This window comes from Sphaerodactylus townsendi, linkage group LG05 (assembly GCF_021028975.2).
Source record: "Sphaerodactylus townsendi isolate TG3544 linkage group LG05, MPM_Stown_v2.3, whole genome shotgun sequence".
Taxonomy (NCBI): domain Eukaryota; kingdom Metazoa; phylum Chordata; class Lepidosauria; order Squamata; family Sphaerodactylidae; genus Sphaerodactylus; species Sphaerodactylus townsendi.
The window spans coordinates 59,352,705-59,366,840 of NC_059429.1; the positions used below are offsets into that span (position 1 = coordinate 59,352,705).

General features: G+C 38.9%; 1 protein-coding gene across 2 annotated transcripts in view; it reads right to left on the reverse strand.

Annotated features, from left to right (window-relative positions):
• Positions 1-511: 511 nt before the first annotated feature.
• DNAJC6 (DnaJ heat shock protein family (Hsp40) member C6) overlaps positions 512-14,136 on the reverse strand; it is a 62,947-nt gene continuing 49,322 nt past the window's right edge. For both annotated transcript variants that reach the window (XM_048496608.1, XM_048496607.1), the window contains 7 exons: positions 12,971-13,123; positions 11,649-11,720; positions 10,540-10,674; positions 6,379-6,645; positions 4,949-5,094; positions 3,770-3,946; positions 512-2,309 (listed from right to left, as the gene is read on the reverse strand). In XM_048496608.1, the coding sequence (XP_048352565.1) occupies positions 2,208-2,309; positions 3,770-3,946; positions 4,949-5,094; positions 6,379-6,645; positions 10,540-10,674; positions 11,649-11,720; positions 12,971-13,123 (1,052 nt within the window). In that variant the 3' untranslated portion in view covers positions 512-2,207. The remainder of the gene's footprint in view (positions 2,310-3,769; positions 3,947-4,948; positions 5,095-6,378; positions 6,646-10,539; positions 10,675-11,648; positions 11,721-12,970; positions 13,124-14,136) is intronic.

The window sequence follows — 14,136 nt, forward strand, 5'->3', positions numbered from 1 at the left end:
AAAAAAATTGACTGATTTGAACTTTTTAATATGTACAAATATTTTAGACCAGTCACATCTCATTGAGAATATTGTGTATTTACAAAAAAAAATTACAACAGGTTTTTAGTTGAACAGGAAACCTGAACAATTGACAAGCTCTGTAACTATCAAAGATGACACCTCCTATCGGTTTGAGTTCTGGATTTTTTTGACATAAAGCAGTTCTCAATTTCATGCACCATAAAAACACTGCAATCAGAGGAGGTGTTTAAGTTTGGTAAGTTTTTATAATATTTTTGCTGAACTACGTAAAACTGAAATGATATACTGTATTTTAATCAATATTTGCATTATCCAGAGCTTTTCTTTTGAACAGTTATACAAAGTTAATGCCTCTTTGTAATTTCAAAAATGTATGCTACATGAATTAAATCCATTTGTACACTCATACTACGTTCCTGTGCGTAGTTCACACAGTTATCGACAAATGTGAATGGAACAAAGGAAAACAAGTCACAGGAACATGAGCCACATTCCAAAAATGTTTAATAAGACAAGCACGTACTTGATCAAAACATTTCATAATATGTTAATAAATAACATCCACTTTGTTGTAAGTGTTTAACATCTTAATTCCTTGTATATATAAAAAGAAGTCGGTGTTTGTTTCACATTGGCAGTAAATAACAATAAATAATGGATCAGTACAACAAAAAGATGGCATTTTATATAAAAATAAAGGTAGACTGGTTCACATACTGTATCTGCAGAAAAGAGTGCCACTTGAAAATGATAAAGGGGGGGGGGATGGAAACAGATTGTCTTTAAAACATCAGTTTGACTAAGATTTTCACATCTGCTATGGATTTCCCCCCTTGATGCATGTGGAGGTTTTTCTGCCTATCTCCTAACTCTCCAAAAAGCAGGTACAGAGACCATATTTTCCCCCAGTGACTTTTGCAACATACTGTGCAATAATGTCATGAAAAAATAGAGTGTATAATGAGATCCAGGTTCTGATAGCATCGAGTGCCATCAGAATCTATAAACAGCTGACCTCTAGAAACATCCCCATGCAAGGCAACACTCCATCATCTGCCCTAATTTTTTTTCGGGGGGGGGGGGGGGGGCATACTGTTTGAATACCTTGTGCCTTGCAGAAACCAGATTTCATTCAGGAAATACCAGTGCATAAAACTGCTATTACAAGTTTTTTCTGTAAAAGGAGAAACATTTCAAAGTCTTATGTAAAACTAGTTTTTCAAGAAGATATGACAACATTTGTGTTTTATCTTCACAGATACCACCATGTGACTATATGAACATTATTGCTTACTGGCCTAGTATGTCTCCTGTAGGTAAACAGGATGCACTGCTTGCTTACTTCACACCTGTCAAAATGGCATGAGCAATGTGGTAAGTTGCCAACAGAGGTTTAGAATACAAAGCTATATCACCATCAGCTCATAATCAAATACTCCCCAGAGCATTTGGGGATGGATGACTGGATATGAGCAACAACACAAAGAATAAAGAAGAACTTAAACTCATAACATCAACAGAGAATGCAAGGCTTCATTTTGATTTGGACATTATCTTCAACAGACTTCTGCCTGTGCAGCAGAATTATTAAATCGTTTAGAGACACTTCCTCAATATCTATGGTTTTCTGAAACATGAAATACAGTACTATGCTTAAGGCAGCGAGTTGCCACACATGTAATCATTTGCCTAACCATCAGATTCAAAAATATATTACAAGGAATAATTCAGATGCCAAATTAAGAGTGACAACATAAAGCAAACAATAGTATGCATATGATCGTTCTTACGTTTTGAGAAAGTTTGTTGTGGATACAAATTTTCAAGTCTGAGCCATACCTGAGCAACACCCTTACTGATAAAGACTTCAGTTAACAGTGGGAAAAATCAGTTTCATCCTCTGGTTTCCAGATTAACAATCCCAGTTTTTCTTACCTACCCTGTTTAAACCTGAAGAACACAGCAAGATTCCTAGAATTCCCCTCTTTGCATTTGTTACTCATGGCATATGTAAGGAGCACCCTCTATATCATTTCCTCTTTTCATGATGATGATTTTAGTATCAGGGCTAGTTATATTATTTCCAAATTTCCAACTACGTAATCAGTTCAGCTGTGAAAATCTTGTGGCAAGAAACTATACAAGCACTAGCACAGATCTACAGCAATGTCTGAGGAGATTTGCTAATACAAGGGCTTTTGGCCTTGGTTTTCAAATTCTGACCAGGCATCATTGAGCTCCATAAAAATCATTTTTGCATATTGTTCATATGGCTGCCCTGTAGCCTAGAAGGAAACAAAATAAGAAAACATCACAAATATATTAAAGGCTGTTCACATAAGCTAATCAAGTTTGGATTTACTTGAACTTTTCTCACCTAGGAATATATGCATGATTTTTATTCTCCAGAAGCACAAGACAATTAGCTATTCCTAAGTCTGTCATATGTACATATGATATTGGTAGTGTTTATCCTTTGAGGGGTTTATATTTGTCCCTACAGGACAATGACAGGCTGTGGAAGTCCACAAGTATGATGGTTTTCAACTCATGGGCCGTTTCCGCACGGCCCAAAAACGACGGCCTGGGGGCGGTAAAAACGGCGCCCCCAGGCCGCCGTTCGCACCTGACTGCGCTTCCCGTCCCCCAGGGCGGCGTCAGGCCGCCCTAAACAACAACCCTTTAAAGGGTTGTTGTTGGGGGGGAAGACGCTGTCTCCCTTCTCCGCCCCACTCACGATGTCTCCGTCGTCGCCTGCTGGCCGTGGAAGCCCCGCCCACACTGTCCTCCGACCTCCAGGGGTCGGAGGGCAGCGTGGGCGGGGCTTCCATGGCCAGCAGGCGACGACGGTGACATCGTGAGTGGGGCGGAGAAGGGGGAAGAGGCGGCTCCGTGCGGAGCCGCCTCTCCTGCGGGGGGCTCTTCTTGGCCTGCTCGCACGCTTGGGTTTTTTGGCCTGCTCGCCAGGGTTTTTATGAATGACAAAGTAAGATTATTTACCATGAGCCTAATCCATGTCCTCAAAAATGTATCACAGCTGTCACTTTGTTTATATAGTTGACCTCCTTCCTCCTCCCCCCGCTTCTATCTGACCTGGGGATATCAGGTTTTGAGCAACACAGCTTTCATTTAAAAATTCCTACGAATTTCTTTCTTATATTTGTATTATACCTCTAGCATCAAAATCTTGGGGCTGGGGAATCAAGTTCTTCTTTCACATTTGCTAAATTTTACTGGAATTTTAACCAGGATAACTATTTTTAATATAGGAGATGTGCCATTCTGGAATGCTTTGGTCAATCACCTCTGAGTCCTATATTAGATGCCTCTTTCTTTCCCTTTGGAATTTAAATCAATTTCTAAATCATTTCACTGTAGGACACACTTCAATCTTGTTGTGAATAAATGGACAGCCAAAGTAAATGTTCCTATTCTAGCATATTACCACATTAGTAATAATCAATACTACATAGGTCTTTTGCCGGGAAGGAGGGTTATGGGGTTTTTACTTTGTTGTTGTAAAATTGTATAGTTTTAATTGTGGCCTGCAGGCTGCACTGGGGCACAAGGATATAAATAAATAATGCTATACTAATATTTTCTATAAACTAAAGTGTCTATTAACACCATTTTAAAATAGTGAATAGTAAATAGTGAGGAGAAATCATATGGCTAGATCTAGAAGTAATCTATGGATGAACGTGTTTGTTAATTAAAATATTTATATGCAAATATGGCTACTTGCTTTGTCAGGATGAACAACAAGAACTGCTTTCCGGTAGACCTTCTTCACTTGCTCTGGAGTTACAAGATCTGCCATGCCAACTGGTTTCCATTTTGTTTCTCCTTCCCATAGCACTGTGTGCATTGTGGACAACAAGGCTCTTATGTTTCTCTCCTTTCCTTCAATCCATTCAAGAATCTGTGAATATGTATATAGTTCAGGACTTGACAATGGCTATATTAACTAACAAATGCAGATGTTGGAAAGACTTCCTGAATGCCTCTTCTTCAGATATCAGAAAAAAGGAAGAACAACTATCTCCAAAACAAATGTATAGCATTGCTTCTGGAAATCTGATTCAACACAAAAGATAATAAAGTCACAATATTATATTAACATAAATAAAGACCCAGAGAGTCTGTAACAAAATAAGGTCATCAAATAATGTAGCTTGTGTGGTATGGTGTTTTAATATATCAGTCACATGGGCTCTCAAGTTTGTTTCCAAGCTCATATCAAGATGCTGGTTTGACTTTTTAAAGTTCCAAATGTCTACAGGGGATTCTCCCTATCCAGTTGCTTCATTCCCAAGTATCTGAAGGATTGGTTCAGACTAAATTTTCTGTCAGAAGAATATAACTCTCTTGTCTCTCCTCTCCCAATGCAACCCACTGATCACCTTGAAATGCTGCTCCTGGAAGATAGGGGACCTTGAGGAATGACATGAGACATGCACGCTCCCCGCCCACACACACACACACGAAATAATTCAGGCCTTAATATCATTTAGAGGATATCTGTTGCAGGAACTAGTCTTTCAGAGCTTCAGCTGGTGGGAACTCATTGGACAAAGTCTGGCTTGCTGCCCCTAAACTATGTAATTTCCTCTCCAAGGAGGGGTGTGAGTATTTCTCATCAGGCCTTCCAGATGTGGCTTTTTCTGGAATATCATTAATAATATACAAGTGTTAAATCCCAGGAGAAATACAAAATTAATTTCTTATGTATTGCTATTGTGTTAAATATGCTTCTTTATGAATTGTAGAAGCACACGTGAAGCATTCACATGAAACCACCAACCACAGGGGCAAGGTGAAGGGTTGATCTGACTCCTTCCCCACCCCATCACCATAGTGAGAAATATTAAAAGCAATTTCCCAAGCTAAAAACAAAGTATTCAATAGACTACAAACAGCTTACTTTTAGCTTCTCAGGATCCATCTCCTTGGCCATTTCTTCCTTCCTCATTTCTGCTATTGTTCTAGGTCCCTTTTTGTCTTTGTGGGCATTAAAACCTTGACCAGATAAGAGATCTTCAAAGTCAGCAGTTCCTTTGGGCTTTGAGTCTTAAAGAAAATAAAGGGGTTTAAGCAAATCACTTCAGAAGAAATAAATGCCACATTTTGCTAAAATATTATCTTGTATTACAAAGCATACAGCTATTTAAAGTTAATGTTTATTCGAAGGACAAACAACCCTTTTGTCTTTTCTCTGTGATACACCTCTGACTTTTCTCTGTGATACACCTCTGAAGATGCCAGCCACAGATGCAGGCGAAACGTTAGGAACAAAATCCACCAGACCACGGCCACACAGCCCAGAAAACCCTCCAGAACCAAACAACCCTTTTGACCCAAATGCTGGAAAAAATGCAACATCTTGATGTTGTAGATGTTGGACAGGGAAGGCTTACACTCGATCTTATACATTGCATATGTTGGCTATAGATCTGTCCTTTTAGCATAGCAGTAGAAGATGAAGTAAGACTGTTTTAGAAATATATGGATGAAACATTAGTGTTTTTCCTTTCAATGCACACACTTAGGGATATGATTACAGTTGAAAGTATCCTAAACAGTATTTTATGAGCAGAGTCCTAGGCAGAAATGCAAGCATCAGTGGAAGAGTTTTCACGCAAAATGTTGTTCTTGAAATCACCACACTGTAAATTCTAATTGTAAATGATTGCTGCTCTAGAGAGAATGTGATCTCAAAACCTTGCTGGCTTCCAGTTTACCATTCTGCTAACCAGCCATGACTTTTGCCATTCCAGTTCAACTACACACCTGCTTTTGGGGTGCAGCAAAGGGAATTGCCACACCAAGCAAAAAAAAAAAACCTTGCTGTCATTCAGTATGTATGTCAGGGGTTACCTATCCATTTTTTATTGTACACAGGTGTACAATACACACACACCCAACCCCCAAAAAAGCAAGAGATACTTCAAATCTCAGAAATTGTTGTCTCATGTAAAGCTTGAACTCACTCACCAGTTCAAGCTGGTGATATTATATTTGAAGATATCAAGGAAAAGCTGGATACCTGTAATAATTTGCTTCTAAAATGTGCTGAAGAGGCATCCATAAGGCATGATATAGAAGTTACTATAGTTGTTTCCAAAAGTTTTGCTGCACACGTCTAAAGAATATGGCTTATAATAACTGAGCATTTCAAAATACATATGTATTACTATTTAAAATATTGAAAATGAACAATTTAAATATAATAATGTTTTTCTATCATGAACTAAGTAGTTTGCAGATAAACAGATAATACCACAAGAATTAAAAATATTCAAATCTATACTTACATACAAAAAAAAGTTTAGTTTAATTAAAAATTCAACTTACCAGAACTTCCTGTTCCCTTCCCACGGTCATTTTGGGCACCAGGTATTGCAGTAAAGCTCACATTGTAGTTAGGCCTATTTTGGGGAGAGGAGTGTGGCATGCTTTGCTGGGGTTTGGATTGCGATTGCGGCCATGAATAACCTGAACCCTGTTGCCAACTGCCACCTCCCACTGGCTGAGGAGATGGCTTCTGTGGAGAACCCATAGGAGGAAAACCTCCTCCTATTCCTGTAGGTGTGCTGGGTTTGCTGGTAAAGGAAGGACAACCTGAAACAAATATAATAGGAAATGAGATACTCAATATTGTACTTGGTGTATATAAATTTTGTTTACCCTTCATATCCCATTAATTTTATTTACATTTGCTAGAGGGAAACTCCCTAAAGTTTTAAAGCAACATAATAGGCTGGATCCAGACAAAGTTTTCTATGAACAGAAGGCACTTCCATCAGTGGCATACAATTTTCCTTCCTCCCCTCATCCAGTAGTAGCCCATTATCTGCCTGAATTGCTGCTTCTGGGGGACAGAGGACTCTTAGGAATTGGCAGAAATTACATTTCCCTTACTGTTAGTTGAAAATTTTGTCAGGATACAACCCAGGGTAGCTACATAACATTCCAGTACTCAGAGGTGAATGTTTGCACAAGCCAAATCCAAATCCAAATCCAAAAACCTTTATTAGGCATAAAACCAGTGTCAAGAATTTCAAATACAATAAAAAGATCATTATTGCTCAACTTGCAGTACACCGAGCAAAAACATAGCAACAGCTTCATATTTTCCTACTCTAGATCTATTTAGAAGCTTAGCCATTTTTTTTTTATCAGAGAGGATCATAAATCCTGTTGGTAATACAGTTCTCAAATTGGTTCTGATGTTGTTGTACTTTGAACAATGCAGCAGAATATGAGAAAGTGTTACAGTTGTATCAGGACAGAATTGACAGCGACGCTCATCTTGTGGAATACCAGAGAATCGACCTTGAAGATGTGCTGACGGAAAAGAGTTACACCTTGCTCTGGTCATGACCCATCTGCTATTGTAATTAATAAGTTGTTGCAGATATATAGCAGGGCTAGTTTTCTGAGGGATAAGCATTCCCACATATACAGGGGATTTCTAATTTACTTTTGTTTCAGAACCATGTGTAAGTTCCTGAAGTGGTCTCCATGATGGAGCAAACAGTTAAAATTAACACATCAGTGTGTAAGCGCCTTGGGTCTGGGTCCTGATCTATTTGAATAAACAGATCCATTCTGGTCCTCAACGCTCTTTAAACCATGACTTAAAAAAAAAGAAAACAATAGTTATCAAATAATAGTATTTGATTACACACAGAGAGATACATTAGCTAAGGTCACCTAGAAGAGGATTGTTTGTACTGATCTCCTGCACCAGGAAGTGGCAAATGCTAATTCTCTAGAGTTAATGCTGATTGGATAAAGCTGTGAATTCTTTCAGTACAAAGAAAAGACACTGACTCAGTATTCCCTCAGAAGCATTCCATCGTAAGGTAGGCCTTCTGCTCAGGTGTAATGGGAGGAGGAATGCCTAGATTTTGTTGCCAACTTTCAACAGTCAGAAAAAGACAGCAATCAATTTATGCTCAGCAATGTACAAAGGAGTGTGTGATTTTACATACAGAAGGCCCTTTCTGGATTATATAACAAACAGGACTTATCAAACAAACTCCAAACTCCAACAACAGCTGGTGAACCAAAACAAAAGTGAATCCAGAAGCTTCTTTGTTTATCACAAAATATGTCTAGTGTAACAGTGAAAATCCTAAGCAGGGCTGTATCCTTTGACGTCTGTTGACTTCAGTGGTTTAGATGGGTGTCACTTTGCTAACTCTGAAGACTAAAGGAGCTATCCAATGTTTATTCTCAGTTTAGTTTTTAATAAAACCATATTTCTCTTTAGAATGATCATTTTTGTTGCTCAGCTGTGTTTATCAAAGAATCCCCTTTATTCGACTTGGAAGTCTTACCAGCATCCACACCAATCATGTAACTACTGTAAGGAATTTAGGATATTAAAAATTGTCCACTTTTTCCTTTTAAATTTCACTGTACTCTGGAAGGCTGCATTGAGACCTTGCATATCCTACTTTTACTTCAATCATGCAATCCCCCCCCCCCCCCCACTATTACAGAATAGAGAAATAACCAAGAAATGGTGTGAGGTGTCATGAAATACTTTTTTTCCCATCTTGCAGCGCCTCTGCAAGCCAGCAGGGGGAAGCAGGATACCTGATTTCAGAACCAATGTGACACTTAAGCAGATGAAGCAGTAAACAGTGGGGGTGGAGGAGGGGATTCAGGCTGTAATTGACACAGTAGAAATTAGGAGTCAAGAGAGCTGAAAGAGGAGGGAATCTGTTTACAAAAAGGGAAGAGGAAAAATACTAGAGAAAAACATACTCCCAGGCTAATGAGTTTCTACACAAACTAGCTACATATGTATGTATGTGCCACCAAGTTCTAACTGGTTTATGGTGGTCCTAGTCAGGGTTTTTCAAGGCATGTGGGAAGCAGAGGTGGTTTTGCCATTGCCTTCCTCTGCAGTACTGACACTGCTTAGCTTCCTAGATCTAGCTGCCTGCAGCCTCCCTTCCAAGACGAACTAGCTAGTCTTATTTTATTCTTAGTTCAGTTTTTAATCAGATCATACTTTTCTTCAATATCATCTGCTGATCCCAGCAGGTTTCATGTGTAGGAGTGGGGAAACAAACCTGGTTCACCAGATTAGAGTCCACAGCTCATGTGGAGGAGTGGGCAATCAAACCCAGTTCTCCAGATTACAGTCCAGCACCCTTAACCACTACACTACAGTGGAGACAAACACTAAGTAGAAATACATTCAACAGCTTTGGGCAAGGCATCCTGTGTTCAAGTCTTATGTATTGTTATTTGCTTAGCTCTCCATCTCTCTGACCCAAGGTCAGTCCTCATCATTCCTTCTTTGCTTCTTGTTATCACACACTTAATTGCAAAATCCCGAATGGAACAATTTTAGGCAAATTCACTGTCTTCAGAATGTGATAAAACAAAGAGTATTTAATCCAGGGACAAAATGTAATCAGTTGATTCCAATGAATCAAAAGTTAACCAATCTATGCAAATGAAAATACAGCTCATCTTACCATGAATAAATAGACAGTGAAGGCAAAAAAATTCCTATTCCAGCATTCACATTCTCCTGAAAGCTTTAGCTTTATAGCACTTTACTATATATTTTAAACTAATAATGGTAGGAACAAAACATGGGGCATTTGGAATCCAAAAGCGTTTGGAATTCAGAAACAGAAGGTGAATTGACTGCTCCAACCAACATGACTGATTCAGAAACAGGGGCCAAAAATGAAGTTTTGATTGGCTTTTTGATTGCTCAGTGGGGGAAAAAGGGGGGAACCAGCATGGTGTAGTGGTTACGAGTATTGGACTGTAACCTGGAGAACTGGATTTGATTCCCCACTCCTTCACACAAGCAGCAGACTCTTATCTGGTGAACTGGATTTGTTTCCCTGCTCATGCACATGAAACCTGCTGAGTGACCTTGGGCTAGCCACAGTTCTTTCAGAACACTCTTAGCCCCACCTACCTCATAAGGTGTCTGTTCTGGGGAGTAGAAGATAATGGAATTTATAAGCTGCTTTGAAACTCCTTACAGGAGAGAAAAGCAAGATGTAAATCCAAACTTCTCATCTTCTTCAATCCATATACAAACCTCAAAATAACATATTAAATGCACATTTTCCTAAGAGGCAAATCCATCACTAATCTAATGCTATTTGAGCCTTGACTACCTACCAACATCCTATACTATGAATTTTCTAGCCTTGAAGTCCTCACTCACTTTTGTTCCCAAACCTCCCATATATATCTGGCAAGATTCTTCCTTATTTCCACTCTTCATTGAAAAATATGTGTAGTGTGGCCAGAAGGTCTGGAGAATCATTATGTGCATTTATGGCAGTTTTTTGTATTTCTGGCATTCATTTGTTGACTGTGGAAACATGTAAGTAGTTAGTTGTACCATTGCGCAGTTCACTTGTCACTCGTTGCTGTTCTGCATAAAATGCATTGCTGATTAACTAAGGTTTTGACAATTTGCTTTATTCAGGATTCAATGAGCACATGCAATATGTTTAACCTCACCTGCTAAGTTTGCTCCCAATGTTCCCAAGTCAGCAAAAGGATCAAGTGTTTGTGGTTTGGTTTGATGTGTTGGAGTGCAATGTACTGATCCCGTGGGACTTGTAGCAGCTGATTTGCTCCCCCTAACTAGGCCTCCTAAGAAAAGAGGGAAAGAATGATAAAACTGACATAATTTTTTGGCATGCGTCAATTCAATATGCATGTGGAATAGTTTAAAGTTTTAATTTGGAGAGAGAAACCATTTCACAGTACTCACACAGAAAATGCTTTTAACAAAGGATATTGAACATGTTTCAGCAGTAACTCAACAATTTTTGGCAAAAGCACACTGAGATTGTAATCCCTTAGGCAGCCTCATTAGATCTCACCATCAAGCGAACAGTTGGTAAAAAAAATTCAGCCTTGTGCATGTTCTAAGAAGTGGCTTCTGACAATTGCATAAATGTAGCTAGCAGCACTGGGTTGTGTGCCAATTTAGTAGTAGAGAAACCATTAGACATACTTACAGCCCAACCCAGAGGCCTGGCCAGGTGAGGATGGCACTGCTGCCATGGCACCACTCCACCTCCATGGGGCTTTTCTGCAGCCCTGGGAAGCAAAAAAAAGCAACCCCACCCCGCTGCCAGAAAGCCCGCCACACGGCGTCACAGGAGGTTATAGGGGTCAGCCGCTGATGGATTTGCCCCTCCACCAAGTAAGTGCTCTGGGGAGGGCATGTCCACAGGCGTAGGGCTGCATCACCTCCAGGAATTACTTTGGACCCACCCCCCTGGAATGGCTGCTAGCTATACCCAAAGAGATATATGGAGGTCCTTGTATGAGATATAGTTTTATATTTGATTAAGATTTTTGTAACCTCCCTGAGAAGATCTCTGTTTTTCCACACAGTCTTTTGATTCCAGAATACAAGCCTTTAGGGTGCTTACTTATAGTCAACTTCTGTAAAAAAAATCAGTTTTAGACTATCTTTTGCTGTATGTAGTTTTTTTTATAACTTCGTCACGCATGTTCATTATAAAGTAACTTAGACAAGGAAAATATACAGTTTCCATAGCAAAACTACTTTTGAAAATGAAAGAATACAAGGTAAAAATGTATTTTAGACAAACCTGATTTTCCTGGCCAGTCCCAGTCACTTGAAACATCTGCTTGAATGGAAACAGCTGGTGTACTAGAATGAGCTAAACAAACAACCATTGCTTATTAACACATATTTTCCCCCCCTAAAGTGAAAATTATAAACAATTATAAGAAAAGAATCTGGGTCTTTAAATGGCATCATAATTTTTTTTCTTTAATTTTATTCACACCATTTTTATTCCATCTTTTTCCCTAATAGGGACCCAGATAAGCTTACATCATTCTCCTCTACTCCATTTTAGCCTCATTGCAACCTTGTGAGGTAGGTAACGTTAGGTTGACTGTATGTGACTGGCAAGATCACCCAGCAAGCTTCCCTGGCAGCGTTGGGATTCTAATCAGTTTGCCTCCGGTCCAAGTCCTCCACTCCAACCATTAAGAAACACTGTAGGGTTTGAAGCGTTATTTCCCACTGCTTGGCTTTGGCAAATGCAGGAGTCTCACATGTACCAACAAATGCACATGTATGATATTAAATAATTTTTTTCTGAAACATTGTATACCTTGGTTAATCAACTTATGTAGGCTTGTCTAATTAGAAAATGTGAATATTCCCGGCCATCCAGAAAGCAAAGATATTCACAGTTAGCAGTCCAAATTAGTAAATTTAAATGGGCCTTTAAAATGAGGAAATTTTCTTATTCAATATTTAGAGATCTGAAGAGGAATAACCTGTTTTTAAACCGACAGAAATCTTATATAATAAACAGTATAATTTACAATATTGGCCTACTTCTAACCATATAATTTCAAAGACTTATAAGCACAAGTTTTTGGAAGATGCTGTGTGATTTCTGCTGGTTTCCCCACCCTCCCCATTTCATTCTTGAGAAGCAAATCATGGATAGCGCAGTAGGCAAAGTGGGGTCTGCACTGGGAAGCAAATGAGGGGTATCAGCAGAAACTGCTGCAACCTCCTCCAGAAACCTAACAGCTCTCGGGTCTTCAGAATGTGTGGCCGGATACAGACCATATTGCAGCCCAGTCCTGTGCATATTTATGCAGAAATGCATGCAGTCAGTGCATTTATATTGTAAAAGCCTACCACAACAAGGAAAGAACCAGACAAGACACTGCTGTGTATTCTTATACTTGTGAACAATTGGGAGGGTGTGGCATATTGCATCTCATTTATAAATTTAGGCATTGTATTTCACTACCAAACATGTGATCCAAAACCAACTCAAGGCACTGTAAGAAAAATAGTTTTACCGGACTTCTTAAATTCAATGATTTGCAGACATAAATAGTGAGGATTAATAATCAGGAAAGTATTTTAGATCTTGCTTACCCAAGTTAAAAGGATCACCTTGCACTGTGGGTGAAGGACTTCTGGCTGTTTGAAGAAAAGGGTCAGCAGTGGCATTTGATGAACCAAGGAAAGAGCCTAGAAGATCTGGGGCAGATTGCTTAGGGCTTCCTCCAAATGGGTCAAAGGCAGTTCCTAAAAGAAAAGTTTAAAAAACAAACACATGTATCCTTTTTTAAGCACACTGCAGTATTTGGCTGCATTCTTTTGTTCTATATAATGATCCTATATTGTTTCTCATTCTTTTCTGCCTCCTTGAACACATAATATAACATAATCAGCTCTAGCAGAATTTACATAATGCTAAGTCAAATATTGTGGAAGATTCATTAACAGGTTTTTCATATTTTACTTTCATCTTCAAAAGGGAAACACAGAAGTGGCTGAAAACAGAATGACAACCTTCTCCAAAGTATTTTGGAGCTGGAAGTTTATAGATGATGTTTACATTCTGACTAGGAGGATGAAATAAAAAATCAGAGACAATACCTCCTTCCTACAGGAAGCAAAAAAAGTCTGACCATAAAACTCACCAAGGTTATGCAACTATTACTATGCATTCCTAAACAGAGTTATACTCTTCTAAGTCCAGAGGGTGTATATCTGCTCAGGATAGCATTGATATTTAAAAATCATCCTTGGACTTACATTAGTAAACCCCCTGCCTTCCCCTCCCCCCGCCCCCAGCTTTTATGAGTATCGTCTTGTTTATTCAGTATTCTTAACTGGTCATGTACATAAATTACAATAGTTCAATAACCTGGATAATTTCTTTCACTTAGCATTTTTTCTTTATTCACCACTAATTACAATGTTTAGACACCAAGAGACAGCCTTGTCGAGAAGACGCTACAAGAGTAGAAGAAAATCATATTGAAAGATGGACAGGCCTATTATCTTGCTGTTACTTACCTGGGAGGGAGCCAATTGAAGGACTTACTTCTAAGTAAACTACATAATACTGCCTAGCAAAAAGGACCTTGACCACTGGCTTAGCTGCAGTGGCATCAAATATTTCATCAGCCCAGGGTGCACATGTCAACAATATTAATTCACCAACTCTTTGGTGAAGGGTCAGTTTTGTTAGGAGAAAAGTACTCTACTGACCAAAAGATAGGAGAAATGCTGAGTTATAGACAGGGATACTT